This window comes from Lepidochelys olivacea (assembly GCF_965140295.1).
Source record: "Lepidochelys olivacea isolate rLepOli2 genome assembly, chromosome: 3".
Lineage (NCBI taxonomy): Eukaryota > Metazoa > Chordata > Testudines > Cheloniidae > Lepidochelys > Lepidochelys olivacea.
The window spans coordinates 130,539,947-130,557,340 of NC_140413.1; the positions used below are offsets into that span (position 1 = coordinate 130,539,947).

Genomic DNA, 17,394 nt, shown 5'->3' on the forward strand with positions numbered 1-17,394 from the left:
TCCACCTCTTCAAGAGTAGGATTAGGTAGCCATTTGTTTAGTTTTAAGCCCCACGGGTGTGTACTATGCTATCATGAAATTAGTCTCAATAACTTAGACATAAAAGTATAATTCCATACGATACAGATCAATTTTTAAATAAAGCTGGGGGTAGGACAGGATTGTACACAAGACAGAAGTAAATATGAAACTGATACCTCTTGTGTATATGGGTGCTATTTTCAAGGGGACACCTCTTTCTATGAGCCAAGGTACTGTAGAGGGGAATTTGTTCTGAGATATTAATATACCAAGACAACCTGACAGTTAATTACTTCCAGCAGAGAACTAACATGTGTGGTGGGATTCAGTTTCTTTTAAATAACCACCTGAATTGGGGGAAACTACATTTGCATAGCACCATTAAGCACTCACAAAAAAAAATATCAGATAATCTTTTTAAAGCTACTGTAACATGTAGAATAATGTGTCAATTTACTTTGACAGCAAATTCAATAATTAAGCTACCCACTGCTGTGGAGTGTCTTCACAGCAATGGAATATTTCTGGATTTGGTGTAAAAATAGGCAAAGAGGAATCTAACTGCCAGAGCTAAAACACTGACTTAGTGATACCACTTCATATAGCTGGAAGCCCCATTAACTTATTTAATATTTTTGAAAAACTGTACAAACCAACATGTGCCATGCAATTTGCAAGAGGTTCACTTCCACAATGCTATGCACAGATTGTAACCGTTGGGCAGGGACTAAGTTTCCCACACCCCTGTTCAACCAACTGGACTATATCCCCTGCAGCAATAACTGCAAAACATTGAGAGGTCAAGAAGCACCAGTAATTAAAGTAAATGCACAGTGAGTGATCAAGTACATTAACTCAACTGGCAGGTCACAAAGTAAATCATGCAGTAGGTGATCAGGTTTCAGATCAACCAGTCAGCATTTTCTTAACAATGGAGATAAGCAGACACATCACTGACTTAAAGGAAACAATGTCTGAACGAGCCTGAAATCGAGTATAACAGACAAGTTACTGAATCTAGGCACACTAGAAGTGTTTGAATGAAACTAAAGATTACTTTTTAAAAAAATGTTGAGAAACAATTGCATGGGAAAGTGAAACTTTCAACCATGTAGTTTCACTGTCCAAGCTGAAGTAAAAGCTAAAAACAATGAGCAGAAAAACTTAAATGCTCAAGCTCATGTACTGGCACACAAAAAAAATTTCAACCGAGTCTGTTTTAATGACTTACCTTTAATGTGTATATTGTAATTAAATGATAACCGATACAACTCTGGGCTAGTTCCTCAGTATGAAATATTAGTTCATTTACCTTTTTTTCCTTCTTGCAATGTGTAACACTTCAGTACATGTGTATAAACTCAATTCATTTCTTTACAGAAACTAACAATAGATTTATAGTAGTTAAGTCGAGTTTGCGGAAATGTCCTGCTTCCAGATGAACTCCTCCATATATCCATTTGCTTGGTTACAGTTTTCAGCACATGTGTAGACTACCAGTGTTCCCCAGTCAATACTTTCTCCTAGGCTATCAGCCTTCAGGTGGTTCAGGAGCTGAGGCATAACCTTAGGAACACAAGACATGATTTGTCATTAGAATGCATAATGTAGAATATGGCTATCTATTCCACTCAATGTTTTAATCAAAGGATGTTATCCCACCCAGAAAAGGTAATAGCTGCAATAAATAGAATCAAATTATTTCAGTAACTGAAAAGAAAAACCGCTGACAAACAAAAATAAATTCATTAAGACAGGTCAAGAACATGGCTCTGGCTATTTTGTTTTGGAGTGGGAGAAGAGATATGGTGAGTGATGCACTGTTTGAAATGCTACCTCCAGTAGAAGTATAAATCAATTTTAAATAAAAATGTCTTTGTTTGCTAACCTGGGTGGTTCTCTTGCGTTATTTGTTATCTTTCTTTTGTTTCACAAGGCCTCCACTACTACATGTCAACACACACCTCTCAGGGATGGTCTAGATATACCTAATCCTTTAATTCTGACGGAGCAGGAGGGGTGAGGGATGCACTAAATTACCTCTTAAAGTCCCTTCCAGCCCTACATTTCTGTGATTAATAGATTTCCCATCTTTGAGTGGTTTCTGGTGCAAGAGTGCCACCTTTTAGTCTGAGGATGGAAAAACCATGATCAAGCTATTACAGATGCATAAGGAGACATTATTAACTAGAACATCCATTGATATTTTATAATTAGAGCAGGTCAGATTTTCAAAAGGAATTATTTTGTTGGGAAATGTTGATTCAATAATCAAAACATTCATAGATATTTAGGTCAGAAGGGACCATTATGATCATCTAGTCTGACCTGCACAAGGTAGGCCACAGAATTTCACCCACCACTCCTGCAAAAAACCTCACACCTATGTCTGTGCTATTGAAGTCCTCAAATCATAGTTGAAAGACTTCAAGGAGCATTCCACTGCAATGTTCTGATTTGGTCAAAAATTTTGATGGAAGTCAGGCAGGGTACTCTGCCTGCTTTGTGAGAAACTCAGACTCCTAAGCACCTCACCAGGCAGGCTGCAGCAGAGCTGAGACTGGAAATGTTCAACAACAAAAACAACCAATTTTGGTTCTTCCAAAAAAGTGTTGCCTTTTTTCAGTTTAAATCCCTTCCAAACTAAACCAAATAAAGCCACTCTTATACCAAAATAAGCATGTCCACACAGGGAGTTATACATGTACAGTAGTTTCTGCTTATGAGCAACCCCTTTATTGCCAGCAAAAAGTTGCTGTTATCCAACAGTTGCTGAGAAGCAGAAAGAAGGTTTGGGAGGCAGGAGTCAGAGAAGGAAGTGCCAGGACATACCTTCCTCAGGGTAGGGCAGCAGCAGGGAGGGGAAGCTGCAGCACAAATGTCAGGGCCTTGAAGCTGAACAGTCGCTCTCCACAGGTCGCAGTTTGGCATTTCCTCGTGCACAGCCCGCTGCGGGCAGTGAGGTATCGTACAGCTCCAGAATGCAAGCTGCAACCTTTCTCCCAGCTACTGCTCTGCCCACCCCCCCGTGTCTGTGCAGGCAGGTATGCCAGGCTGCAGCCCCAGAAGGAAGCGCTGAGACAGACTAGCACCAGACACAGGCAGGCCTGTCCCAGCACTTATCTTCCCTGGCTACAGGCAGGGCCTTTCTTAAAAACAAACAAACAAAAAGTTGCTACCAAGCAGCACACCATTGCTAATAACTGAATTTCATTAACAGTGATACGAATGGAAAGGGATTGATTCCCCGCAATATGTTGCCACTAACCGGAAGTTGCAGGATTGCTTTTAAGTGGAATCTACTATACAATTACACTAATCTAACTGGTAAAACTTTCCCCTGTAGAGAAGTCCTAAGGGACTGTAGCGAAATAAAGTATAATATAGACAGAATTAATGTAATGATGTGAGCTGGTGAAATGAAAGGACTTTCCACTTCCATCCTGCAGGCAACCTGTTCACTTATGATTTCTTCAGAATGTTTACCAAGTGACACTGTTTTAAATGGAATGTCAAGTTTCTTATCTTGTATATTAAAGATTTTGATAAAAAACAGTTGTACTCAGTGAACAACATTGTGTATTTCAGTCCCAGGAAAGACTGTTTTTCATTCCAGCATTCCCTCACATTTGGGTTCTACCACTGCTGACAGGAAGAGATTTTCCCGAACAGCTGACTGGGCACATCAGCTGCAATGAAACCTAACACCAGATTCCCCTTTCCCTCGGTTTGTCAGCAATGTGGCAGAACACTTCCTCACACAAACTCTCCCCTCTTCCACAAGGAAGGCTGGGGGAGGACAAGCTGTTTGAACTTCATGGTGAAGGCGGCCATAACTGAAGTCTAGTAGTCCACATTAGAACATTTTTCTCTTTAAACAATACAGTAGTGTCAGAAACAAATTCTGAAAGAGTCCCCCTTCACCCATTACTTTTTTCCATAGAATTCCACGTTTAGAAGACGTTCATCTGACCCTCAACTGGATAGAAAAAGTACTATTTTGTTGGCTGCAAACAGATCGGAAGGAAAAAAGGGCGATTTACTGCGTGATAAAATCTTGTAAGAAAGGACTGTTAAACTTGTAATTGAGGCTTCTACACTTTAGCACAGCTATCCTGTGAATTCAAATATAACTCCTTTCGTTCTAGCCATATGCAAATACTTCTATTTCAGACTTAAAATAGGTTTTTAATTATACACCAAAAATACCATATCTGTGGACCAATTCACATACTTGGAATTCAAACATCCTTTGGGCACCACATGAACAATTTGGGATATCTTTCATCTGAGGAATGTTTTCACCTGAGATCCATACGGGGCCTTCTCCTCCTCGACAGTATCTGAGAATCTGAAATTGAATAGAAGTATTAAGTAACTGACAGTCTTTTCAGTTATATAATTAATAATCAACCACAGATAGCTATGTTTAAATGGACATTGATCAAGGTTGTTTCTTCCCCACTAAAACTTCTTAGCAAAGTCCATTGTAATTGGGTATGGGTTTTCTTAAATAAAACAAACAAACAAAGAGAGTCTTTTATATAGTTTGACTACTTGAGGAAACAAAATGCCAGAATTTCCCCACGTCATCTAGCATCAGTCCAGCAATAACAGCAATATTTTGTATTCCATAACAGATCATCTCAGAAGTCCTATAACAATAATTTTAGACTCAAAACTTCTGTTTGGGAGCAGGGGAAGTAGACTAATTCATCCAAGGTAACATATGAAATCTGTATCAGGTACCAGAAAAGAACCCAGGTCTCCCAATTCACAGTTCTGTCTCTAACAACAAGACACACACCCCGCCCCCGACTCTCATGCTTGAGTGATAGTGATCCAGTTTTACCTTGTAATTTCAAAACTGGTTAGAAGGAAAAAAGAGAAAACAGGAAGGGAACCTGCAGGGGAAGGGGAAAAAGTGATGACGCCACTCCGCTTGTGTCATAAATATAAAGGGAAGGGTAAACCCCTTTGAAATCCCTCCTGGCCAGGGGAAAGCTCCTCTCACCTGTAAAGGGTTAAGAAGCTAAAGGTAACCTCACTGGCACCTGACCAAAATGACCAATGAGGAGACAAGATACTTTCAAAAGCTGGGAGGAGGGAGAGAAACAAAGGGCCTGTGTGTCTGTCTATAGTCTGTCTTTGTCAGGGATAGACCAGGAATGGAGTCTTAGAACTTTTAGTAAGTAATCTAGCTAGGTACGTGTTAGATTATGATTTCTTTAAATGGCTGAGAAAAGAACTGTGCTGAATAGAATAACTATTTCTGTCTGTGTATCTTTTTTGTAACTTAAGGTTTTGCCTAAAGGGGTTCTCTATGTTTTGAATCTAATTACCCTGTAAGGTATTTACCATCCTGATTTTACAGGGGGGATTTCTTTATTTCTATTTACTTCTATTTTTATTAAAAGTCTTCTTGTAAGAAAACTGAATGCTTTTTCATTGTTCTCAGATCCAAGGGTTTGGGTCTGTGGTCACCTATGCAAATTGGTGAGGCTTTTTATCCAACATTTCCCAGGAAAGGGGGGGTGCAAGTGTTGGGAGGATTGTTCATTGTTCTTAAGATCCAAGGGTCTGGGTCTGTAGTCACCTAGGCAAATTGGTAAGGCTTTTTACCAAACTTTGTCCAGGAAGTGGGGTGCAAGGTTTTGGGAAGTATTTTGGGGGGAAAGACGCGTCCAAATAGTTCTTCCCCAGTAACCAGTAATAGTTTGGTGGTGGTAGCGGCCAATCCAAGGACAAAGGGTGGAATATTTTGTACCTTGGGGAAGTTTTGACCTAAGCTGGCAAAGATAAGCTTAGGAGGTTTTTCATGCAGGTCCTCACATCTGTACCCTAGAGTTCAGAGTGGGGGAGGAACCTTGACAGCTTGCTTTCTCCCTTTCCACAGAAGGGCAGCAGATCGCCCTCTCCCTGTGGCTCCCAGCTCCACTCAACCCTCCCACCTTAGCTAAATTTCTGCTTGCCTTGGTTAAGTAGATTTCTCCAAGCCCTAGATGAGTATCTTAATTTGCCAAGCTTTAACAAAACTGGTCTAAGTACAACAAAGGCTGGCTCCTTGCGGTAATATCAGGCATCTTGTATCTGGGGACTTTTATTCTATATTGGTGGACGTGTGGACTGGATGATCTAGTGAAATTTCTCTCTCTCTTTGACCTCAATTATTTAAGATATTTGTGCTAAAGAAGCACAATTTATAGAAACACAATCAGGATGCTATGTAAGCATCAAGGCTGCAATATATGCTTTAAAAATAAAGCAGGCATCCATCTTTTGACCATTAGGTGATTAGTATTTTAAAAGATACTTTTCTTTTTACCTGTTCTGGCTCCGCAGCTATTCGATTTTTAAACTTTTGGAAAATCTTGTCTTCTCGAGTCTCATGTTTTGCCATTGCCTCCAATACCTCCTCATCTAGTGACTCAAAACCTTCACCTAAGGGAAAAAAGACAACACAGGTTAACACAACATGGCCAAAGTTAAAGCTTACAATATAATGTCTCTACCATCCTCTAAAATCAGTTCAAGCATCCAATGTTCAGGAAAGCAAACTACAACATCAGAGAGAAGCTTCAGCCTGTTTGGAGAGCCAACAGATTTAGCCAGTTGTGTGACCGATTAGTTCTGTACTATTTTAAGCATACATTTCAAGATTAGAGCATTAGAGAGAAGTATGCAAGGAAGACAGGCAGAATTCATCTAGGAAAGCGTGTCTGAAACATGGAGCACAAACCTGATGTACTTTCTGAATTTGACACTAAAAAAAGACCAATGAAGTATGCACATGTGGAAATCAGTAAATTCACAACTTTAAAAATTTAACAATGGAAAAGACCTATGTGTTCGCATCCCTTATACAATGCTCACCACCCATGCTCAGTGTGGTTGTATCATCCTGTATCTTTAATAAGCCCCAGCCACAAAGTTTTAGACAATGTTAAATCACAAATTTAAAAATGGGTAGCATTGTGTCTCATCACAAACTTCAAACCATGCTATATCTGAAGTCCAGTCCAGTCAAGTGGGTATAGTTTCACATGAATTCACTCACCCTTCATGGTAAGGATCTAGGGTTTCCTGTTTTTCATTCAGCGTTAAGGATACTCCTGGGGGAATTCTACACCAACAAATTAAAAATTCTACACGATGTTTTAAAATTCTGTAAAATGCTGCATATTCTATTTGCTAAAATAACACTATGTAATCATACCAGTTTCAATTATTTTAGTAATTTATTTCAAAATACTTGTCAGCCACTATGTCTGTAATAATATAGACAAAAATTCCCCCCCAGGAGTAGAGCGTTAAAAAAAGGCCTATGACTTGCGAACCAGCTGAGCAGCGAACAGCAGAGCAGCTAACAAAAAGGAGTTTGTCTGGGATCTGCCTGAGAGGAGGTACGCTAAGGGCTGCATTAAGGAGGCTGTGTTGGTGAGTATCTGAGTGTTTGTTGTGAGGACAGTGTGACTGTGTGCTGTGTGCTTGATTGGTTGTTTGAAAAGGGCGGGAACTGGGTGTGCTTTGTTCCAGATGAGCCTTAAGTGGGCCTACTGCATAAAAAGCTGGTCAGTTGCAAACCAGCTGAGCAGCGAACAGCAGAGCAGCTAACAAAAGGAGTTTGCCTGGGGAGAGCCCACTGAGGCTTACATCTTGCCGGATTCTCTGAGTAATTACAACAACTCCTGAGGAAGCTCATAGAAGGAAGGTAATATGGATGGGGGATGTTCAGCTGTTGTGACCTGCACTGGATGTGCTGTTTGTCTTTGTTCCACAGGACAGATGCAACTTTGTCCGTACAAAGTGCAAGCTGGTCTCCATACTGGAAGAGAAGGTTCAAGGTCTGGAGCAACAGGTATTGACCCTGCATTGCATAAGAGAAACTGAAGATTTCCTGGACAGATGTCAGGATAGGCTTCTACGGGCACAAGGTTCTGAAGATTCAGAGCAGGCTGCACATCGGGGACAGAAGGATGATGAAGAAATTTGGCATCATGTGACCTCCAGAAGAAAAAAGGGGAACGTCCATGTACCAGCAGGGCAGACAGGTAAGTAACCGTTTTCATGTTCTCTCCACAGGTTCTAATGCGGAGAGTGGACCAGACGATACGTCTCAGGGAAGGGAGCAGAAGGAGACTCCGCTGATTGGAAGGCATGGGATGCACCGTCCTAGGGTTGGGGGTTCCACGACCAACACTCCCAAGGGAAGGAGGCGGGTGGTGGTGGTGGTCGGGGACTCTCTCCTCAGGGGGACTGAGTCATCTATCTGCCGCCCCGACCGGGAAAACCGAGAAGTCTACTGCTTGCCAGGAGCTAAGATTCGCGATGTGACAGAGAGACTGCCGAGACTCATCAAGCCCTCAGATCGCTACCCCTTCCTGCTTCTTCACGTGGGAACCAATGATACTGCCAAGAATGACCTTGAGCGGATCACTGCGGACTACATGGCTCTGGGAAGAAGGATAAAGGAGTTTGAGGCGCAAGTGGTGTTCTCGTCCATCCTCCCCATGGAAGGAAAAGGCCTGGATAGAGACCGTCGAATCGTGGAAGTCAACAAATGGCTACGCAGGTGGTGTCGGAGAGAAGGCTTTGGATTCTTTGACCATGGGATGGTGTTCCAAGAAGGAATGCTAGGCAGAGACGGGCTCCACCTAACGAAGAGAGGGAAGAGCATCTTCGCAAGCAGGCTGGCTAACCTAGTGAGGAGGGCTTTAAACTAGGTTCACCGGGGGAAGGAGACCAAAGCCCTGAGGTAAGTGGGAGACCGGGAGGAGGCACGAGCAGGAGCACGTGAGAAGGGAGGGCTCCTGCCTCATACTGAGAAAGAGGGGCGATCAGCAGGTTACCTCAAGTGCCTATATACAAATGCACGAAGCCTGGGAAACAAGCAGGGAGAACTGGAAGTCCTGGCACAGTCAAGGAATTATGATGTGATTGGAATAACAGAGACTTGGTGGGATAACTCACATGACTGGAGTACTGTCATGGATGGATATAAGCTGTTCAGGAAGGACAGGCAGGGCAGAAAAGGTGGGGAAGTTGCACTGTATGTAAGAGAGCAGTATGACTGCTCAGAGCTCAAGTATGAAACTGCAGAAAAACCTGAGTCTCTGGATTAAGTTTAGAAGTGTGAGCAACAAAGGTGATGTCGTGGTGGGAGTCTACTATAGACCACCAGACCAGGGGGATGAGGTGGACGAGGCTTTCTTCCAGCAACTCGCAGAAGTTACTAGATCGCACGCCCTGGTTCTCATGGGAGACTTCAATCACCCTGATATCTGCTGGGAGAGCAATACAGTGGTGCACAGGCAATCCAGGAAGTTTTTGGAAAATGTAGGGGACAATTTCCTGGTGCAAGTGCTGGAGGAACCAACTAGGGGCAGAGCTCTTCTTGACCTGCTGCTCACAAACCAGGAAGAATTAGTAGGGAAAGCAAAAGTGGATGGGAACCTGGGAGGCAGTGACCATGAAATGGTTGAGTTCAGGATCCTAACACAAGGAAGAAAGGAGAGCAGCAGAATACAGACCCTGGACTTCAGAAAAGCAGACTTTGACTCCCTCAGGGAACTGATGGGCAAGATCCCCTGGGAGAATAACATGAGGGAGAAAGGAGTCCAGGAAAGCTGGCTGTATTTTCAAGAATCCTTATTGAGGTTACAGGGACAAACCATCCCGATGTGTAGAAAGAATAGTAAATATGGCAGGCAACCAGCTTGGCTTAACAGTGAAATCCTTGCTGCTCTTAAATGCAAAAAAGAAGCTTACAAGAAGTGGAAGATTGGACAAATGACCAGGGATGAGTATAAAGATATTGCTCGGGCTTGCAGGAGTGAAATCAGGAAGGCCAAATCACACCTGGAGTTGCAGCTAGCAAGAGATGTTAAGAGTAACAAGAAGGGTTTTTCAGGTATGTTAGCAACAAGAAGAAAGTCAAGGAAAGCGTGGGCCCCTTACTGAATGAGGGAGGCAACCTAGTGACAGGATGTGGAAAAAACTAATGTACTCAATGCTTTTTTTGCCTCTGTCTTCACAAACAAGGTCAGCTCCCAGACTATTGCACTGGGCAGCACAGTATGGGGAGAAGGTGACCAGCCCTCTGTGGAGAAAGAAGTGGTTCGGGACTATTAGAAAAGCTGGACAAGCACAAGTCCATGGGGCCGGATGCGCTGCATCCGAGAGTGCTAAAGGAGTTGGCGGATGTGACTGCAGAGCCATTGGCCATTATCTTTGAAAACTCATGGCAATCGGGGGAGGTCCCAGATGACTGGAAAAAGGCTAATGTAGTGCCCATCTTTAAAAAAGGGAAGGAGGAGGATCCTTGGAACTACAGGCCAGTCAGCCTCACCTCAGACCCTGGAAAAATCACGGAGCAGGTCCTCAAGGAATCAATTCTGAAGCACTTAGAGGAGAGGAAAGTGATCAGGAAAAGTCAGCATGGATTCACCAAGGGCAAGTCATGCCTGACTAATCTAATTGCCTTCTATGATGAGATAACTGGCTCTGTGGATGAAGGGAAAGCAGTGGATGTGTTGTTCCTTGACTTTAGCAAAGCTTTTGACACAGTTTCCCACAGTATTCTTGCCAGCAAGTTAAAGAAGTATGGGCTGGATGAATGGACTATAAAGTGGATAGAAAGCTGGCTAGATTGTCGGGCTCAACGGGTAGTGATCAATGGCTCCATGTCTAGTTGGCAGCCGCTATCAAGTGGCATGTCCCAGGGGTCGGTACTGGGGCCAGTTTTGTTCAATATCTTCATAAATGATCTGGAGGATGGTGTGGATTGCACCCTCAGCAAGTTTGCAGATGACACTAAACTGGGAGGAGAGGTAGATATGCTGGAGGATAGGGATAAGATACAGAGGGACCTAGACAAATTGGAGGATTGGGCCAAAAGAAATCTGATGAGGTTCAACAAGGACAAGTGCAGAGTCCTGCACTTAGGACGGAAGAATCTAATGTACGGCTACAGACTAGGGACCGAATGGCTCGGCAGCAGTTCTGCAGAAAAGGACCTAGGGGTTACAGTGGACGAGAAGTTGGATATGAGTCAACAGTGTGCCCTTGTTGCCAAGAAGGCCAATGGCATTTTGGGATGTATAAGTAGGGGCACTGCCAGCAGATCGAGGGATGTGATCGTTCCCCTCTACTCCAGATGAGGCCTCACCAATGTCGAATACTGTGTCCACTTTTGGGCCCCACTCTACAAGAAGGACGTGGAAAAATTGGAAAGAGTCCAGGGGAGGGCAACAAAAATGATTAGGGGACTGGAACACATGACTTATGAGGAGAGGCTGAGGGAACTGGGATTGTTTAGTCTTCAGAAGAGAAGAATGAGGGGGGATTTGATAGCTGCTTTCAACTACCTGAAAGGGGGTTCCAAAGAGGATGGCTCTAGACTGTTCTCAGTGGTAGCAGATGACAGAACAAGGAGTAATGGTCTCAAGTTGCAATGGGGGAAATTTAGGTTGGATATTAGGAAAAACTTTTTCACTAGGAGGGTGGTGAAACACTGGAATGCATTACCTAGGGAGGTGGTAGAATCTCCTTCCTTAGATATTTTTAAGGTCAGGCTTGACAAAGCCCTGGCTGGGATGATTTAGTTGGGGATTGGTCCTGCTTGGAGCAGGGGGTTGGACTAGATGACCTCCTGAGGTCCCTTCCAACTCTGATAGTCTATGATTCTATGACAACACAGTTCCTGTTTCTCTGCTCCGTAGTCCCCTCAGCCCAGATACTTGCACTACCTCCTCCCCTAGAGCCCAGCCACAGCCTGCTCCCCTCTCCCGCAACAGCCCAGACACTCGCACCCCCTAAGCCCCAGAGCCTAGTTGCAGCGTGCCCCCCCAGGCCACACGCTCAGACGTACCCCCTACTCTCCCAGAGCCCAGGGACCTAGAGGGAGAAACAGCCTGATCCTGGGCTTGTCTGGAGTTTCCTGCATGCCGCCTCCTTCCTTTAGCGCATGCAGAAAACTGTAGCTGCCCAGACCCCTCCAGCTTGCTTCAGTATTGAGCAATAACCCTCCCCCGGCTCCCGGTTGTGGGGTTTTTAACTTATTTCACTGTTCATAAGCACACCGGGGGGAGGGGGGGGCGTGGCGCTACCGCCAGCAGGGCTCCCCCCCATTCCTGCTAAAAGCCCAGGGGATGAGGAAGCACCAGCACTAGAGGGGTTAAGCCCCCCCCCGCAGTGCTTTCAGGGTTGTACATAGGTGCCCATGGGGCAGGGACACATGCCCACCTGGCACATAGGGTGTTTTCTTACCCAGAGACACTTGGGGGGGCAAAAAGTTGCTCCTCCTCCATGGTTTTGTGCAGATTATTTTTGTTTTCGGAGAAAGAAAAATATTTGTTGGGATGTGGCAAAACCTGTATATAAAAACTTCCTTTTCACAAAAAACCCCAAACAAACCAAAAACCCTTCCAGCTTTGTCCCCTTCTCCCCCCCACCGCAATCTTTTATTTGTGAGCTGGCCTCTGCTGGATCCAGCGACCCCTAGTGGTGGCCAGCAGCTCAGCAGCCCATTTCCATGCGGGACCAAAAAAAGGAAATTCTGCGCAGAACATTAATTTCTGCACATACGCTGCATTGTGCAGTGGTGCAGCATTCCCCCAGGAGCATATGGAGAGTTAGCAAACCCATTTTCAAAACAGGTTAAAGCTTTCTTTTAGCACAGGCCAGATTTTAGGTACAGCTGGGTAAGTATTTTAACAGCTACTAACTACAAGTTGTCTCCAAAAGTAAACCTAGAGACTAAGAAAAGTCTTCAAGAAATCCCCCTACCAAACCAGAACACTGGCACCCTGCTAAGAATCTAGTCACTAGTTACCCCATTAGCATGCTTTCAATAAAATTTAAAAATGGTAATTTAAATGAATCATATATACTTTTACATGCGTCATAAATGACATGCACATGGTGATGAACTGTAGTTAACAGAAGCAGTAGCTACAGTGGGTTTTTTCCATTTGCCTCAATGATGATTTGTAGACTAATCCTTTGTAATATGTAGTTTATGGTTAACACATGATTTAAAATCACTGAATATTTCAATTTGTGAAGCAACACACAATGCATATAGAAAACTCTCTCTTGGAAGCCCATTTTATTTCTTACTTGCACTGCCTGCAGCCTCCAATTCTTCATGTTTCTCTAAGTCCTTTTGTTTATCTGCATCTGTTTGACTGTCACCAGGAGTTTCCATTTCCTCAGATTCTATTACAATTTCATACTCTGGAAAAAGGAACTTATGATCTGGAATTGCAGTGTCCAATTGAGCTGCAACACACAAGAGAACTACTGTTTTTATCATTTCACTGCTTTATGCTATATTTCACGTTCTCTCCTGCTTAAAACTGCACAGTCAAGGTTGGCAAGGCAAATATGATTATTTATATAGTGTTAGTGCCTTGAGGCTCCAATCAGGATTGAGGCCCCACAGTGCTAAGCACTGCACAAATGAGTAAAACAAGAACAGTCCCCCCCAATAAAATAAATCACTGTTCAGGAGTAATGACAAGATGCAACAGGTAGATGAAGAGACAGACTGGGGGGTATGATGGACTGGAACACAAAATATAGAGTCAACACAGACATGTTTGCCTAAGTAAGTAGTCTTAGTGGTCAAAGTATGAAAACATTCTTTCACTTTACAGTGATTTGTTCTAGTAGTTTATTTTTTAAAATATCAGTTATCTGGGCTAAGAGAGCAGAAGTAGATTTATTAAAAAACAGATAGCACATTGCAGAGATCTGTAAAATTAAAAGTCTTCCTTCTGACTGGTGTACTCACATGATGCAAGCACACAACATCTAATACTTCTCCAATAAATGCTTATTTGTTGTGAGTAGGACACAGGAAAAAATGCAGGCATGCCACTGTGTGCACCAGAGCCCACATAACTAAGAGGACCACAGTAAATGATGAGAAGACGAAAGAACATATTCAATAAAAATGATATGAAATATATAAGAAATCTACTCTCTGCAGCATTCAGTTCTTGTGTCACTTTAACTACCCACAAACAAGAACTTACGAGAAAAGCATACAAGTAGGGGAAGAGTACAAAAGAAAATGTACCAAGTGCACCAATACCTGCTAGCACATTTTCTGTCTACTAACTTTGACTGTATCCCTTTAAGAATCAACTTTAGATGTTCCTTTACACTTTTTAATTAAAACACCTTAAAAATGAACTGCAAAGGGGAAAAAAAAGTTTTTGGCCATTTTGTTATTTATGACATGAAGGCTAGAAAGCGGTCATTGAGATTGGCGGTTTTTTACTTTAGGAATATAAAAAAAAAAAAACTTATAATCCTTGTTTTCGCTAAAAAACTCTGGATATGGATTGGGACTTTGTAGCCCTTAGTTGAAAGATGATGGCGTTCAATCTTTAATTGAAAAAATCTTTTCTCCCAAGTGTCTGAGTTAGATAGGAGTTATATATATTTCCTATGTATATATTTTTTTAAACGGTCAATAAAAGAAGCCAATCTTCCTCAGTTGCTTTTCTGGATTACATAAATTTACTAATTTTCAGGAGAGGCAAAGTAGACAAAATCTTAATTTCTGAAGTGTAAATCTAGCAATAGAAGAACTTCTGGAAAAAATCTGCAGCAAGGGAGATTTAGGTCAGATGTTAGGAAAAACTTTCTAACTATAAGGGTAGTTAAGGTCTGGAATAGGCTTCCAAAGGAGGCTGTGGAACCCCCTTCATTGGAGGTTTTTAAGAACATGTTGAACAAACGCGTATCAGAGATGGTCTAGGGTTACTTGGTCCTACCTCAGCTCAGGGGGCTGGACTTGACCTGTCGAGTTCCCTTCCAGCCCTACATTTCTAGGATTCTATTCATGCCTTCTTTATAAGTCATAAAGCAGCACTTATTTTCTTTCCTTTGCAAATCATTAAACCACCAACCAAGACATTTTGACGAGTTGAAAAAAGTTTAGTTTTTGTTTTTTCTGCAACAATAATACTGACTTCTTGAACAGTTCTATATTATTTTGGTTGCAGTACCCTATTTTGCATATTTTCTTTAACAAATGGTACAATTTATGCAAGGCCAAGCAAGTTAAAAATAAATCTTTAGCTGAATTTGTTAGTCTTTGTTTGCAGTATTGTTGTTTATCGTTTTGTCATACCCTATATCATTTATTACAATTAAAACGAACCAATTCAGATAAGCCATGCTCTATTGTTACACCCAGGTTTCACAAAGCTCCCTTTCCACATTACAAATTACCTGCTTATAACTGCAAGGATTATTCTGGACCACCAACCATGCCCAGAGGTCACCTTGCAAAGCAAATATAACAATATCTATAGCCAAATATAAGATTCCTCACTACATACTAGGTTATATAATGTGTTTATTTATTAGCAACAAAACAATCTTAATATTTAACAGGGACTTTGGGGACTTCCTTGTTTATCTTGATTATATTTGGTTGGGGAAATTGTGACACTTCATCCTTGTTCTGTACCCAAATACCAGGAACATTTCAAGAAGTGAAATAACAGGATATTTAGTAAGCCAAAAATATTGTTCTGCATTCCTTTCCCCAAAAAGGGTTATTCAACGGTCTAATGAACCAAACTAAACTAGGCCTATATCCAAACTGATTATGCACTTGCTTATATAGATTACTAACTACTGTTATATATATATTATATAGACCTGATTCATTAAATACACTTAGGCCCTTTCCATTTTATAAGAGGTAAGTTCATTTGACTCTCTCATCTCCTTACATTAACAATCACTTCCCAACATGGTTAATGCAGTTCTATTTTGGACCACAGAAGGAACTTAACCCTTGGGTTTTAACCATGAATCAATCATGTTGAAGCCACAGACACCCCATCTGTGGGGTGGTTGAAGTTGTCCTACAAATAGAATCAAAACTTAGTATTCTCTTTAAAACAATACAGCCTTTGATTTTCCTAACTGTTTGCAGAGATTTATGGCATAATAAAGATGTGGACATGATCTTCTAGTCAATTTAGAAGGAAATACAGATTAGTGTTATTTCTCCCGGGCAATGTACTGTGTCTAGCAAAAAGAACAAGAACAATGGTCGACCCTTCCCCCGCTAGATTATTAAGATTGTAAGTAACTCTTGTTGGACTTGCATCATACTTTTGTTCTATACTGCACTACATCTTGAGAAGTTCTCTTCAAAATATAAATGGCAAAGAAGAAAACAAGCAGCAGCAGCATTGCATTATCTTCCAGACAGAATCTTCCCAGGTTTATTTTAAATTCCACTTAACTCACCTGACTGCACACAAGATAGTTTGTGTCCCAATTTCCAATCGACAGTCTGATGATCTTTACTACAGTAATGGGCCCTGTGACATTTGGAACATGTCTTTGGCCCTAAACAGCCACAGACTCTGCATAGATGAGCTCCACATTGAAGCTGCAGGCTCACAGGGGGATGCCCTTCCGGAGGGGGCGTTTCAGGTGGCGGATCATAGGAATAGGTGTCATTCTTCCTAGGAAGCTGGTTCCTAAAAACTTAAAAGAAACACAGGAGTGAAGGGACCAAATGCCATTTGTCCAAAGAGCAGCAGCATGGGGCACTTCCAAAAACCTGCCAGTGATGGTTTGGGTTTTTATTTTTTGCACCTAGGAAACCCATCCACGGGCCAGGCCCACCCCCACCGGTGTTAGGCGCTGTACAAAGGCAGCACAGACGTTGCCCCGGAGAGTTTACACATCACTGGGGGGCGACTCCACCTGTGGAGGGAGAGGTAGGGCGGGAAGGAGGCGCCCCGCGTGGAGGGAAGGTGGGTGCCGCGCGGAGCGGGAGGGGTAGGGCCCCCCTGACAGGTCTCAGCCCGGGGAGGGGGGCGGGTCTCTCACCTCGCAGCGGGCCCTGGGCCCCGGGCCGGTAGCAGGCGGGCCCGCGGCAGCAGAACACGAAGAGGCCGCGGTGGAAGGCGTCGGGGCGGCCGGGGAGCGGCGCGTAGAGCTGCAGCAGGAAGGCGCAGGGCCGCCCGCACCGCCCGCAGCGCAGCTCGGCGGGGCCCGGCAGCCCGAACTCGCCCAGCCACGCCGGCCGCCCCCCCACCTTGCTGGGGAACTGGGCGCTGCGCAGGCGCCACGGGGCCGCCTCCTCCGCGAACCCCAGCTCCACGCGCGCGCCCATCCCCGCGGCACAACACGCGTGCACCGGAAGTGGACAGTGCCACAAGTCGTCCGACCGGCTCCCGTACCGGAAGTGCGCGCTGCCGAAACGCGTCCCCCCGGGCTCCCATACCGGAAGTGCGAGCTGTTGCAATGAGCCCGGACCCCTGTCAAGCTCCGGAAGCGCGGGCCGCGGCGGACTTGCTCCCTCGTGTCCAGCTGGCCGAGGGAGGCTCG

At 43.6% G+C, this 17,394-nt stretch overlaps 1 protein-coding gene across 3 annotated transcripts; it reads right to left on the reverse strand.

The window, feature by feature from the left end:
* Nucleotides 1-1,234: 1,234 nt before the first annotated feature.
* Nucleotides 1,235-17,303, reverse strand: PDCD2 (programmed cell death 2). Of its 3 annotated transcripts, none has more exons than XM_084622995.1 (6): nt 16,894-17,303; nt 16,303-16,538; nt 13,141-13,302; nt 6,347-6,462; nt 4,256-4,372; nt 1,235-1,587 (listed from the first exon to the last, which is right to left on the reverse strand). In XM_084622995.1, exons 1-6 carry the CDS (start codon nt 17,286-17,288, stop codon nt 1,426-1,428), a joined length of 1,188 nt encoding a protein of 395 aa, XP_084479121.1. In that variant the 5' UTR covers nt 17,289-17,303; the 3' UTR covers nt 1,235-1,425. The 3 variants fall into 3 exon arrangements, with proteins under 3 accessions (XP_084479121.1, XP_084479122.1, XP_084479123.1); XM_084622996.1 differs by having other exon boundaries at nt 16,303-16,545; nt 16,894-17,236; XM_084622997.1 differs by lacking the exon at nt 13,141-13,302.
* Between the last annotated feature and the right edge of the window lie 91 nt (nt 17,304-17,394).

What these genes read in the sequence shown, in the direction of transcription:
- PDCD2 (XM_084622995.1), bottom strand. Translation starts at nt 17,288, where the DNA reads ATGGGAGCCCGGGGGGACGCGTTTCGGCAGCGCGCACTTCCGGTACGG. An exon ending in ACTATCTTGTGTGCAGTCAG is followed by an intron (nt 13,303 to 16,302) that starts GTGAGTTAAGTG and finishes TGTGTGTTGCAG; the next exon opens with CTCAATTGGACACTGCAATT. An exon ending in TAGCTGCGGAGCCAGAACAG is followed by an intron (nt 4,373 to 6,346) that starts GTAAAAAGAAAA and finishes ATTCAATTTCAG; the next exon opens with ATTCTCAGATACTGTCGAGG.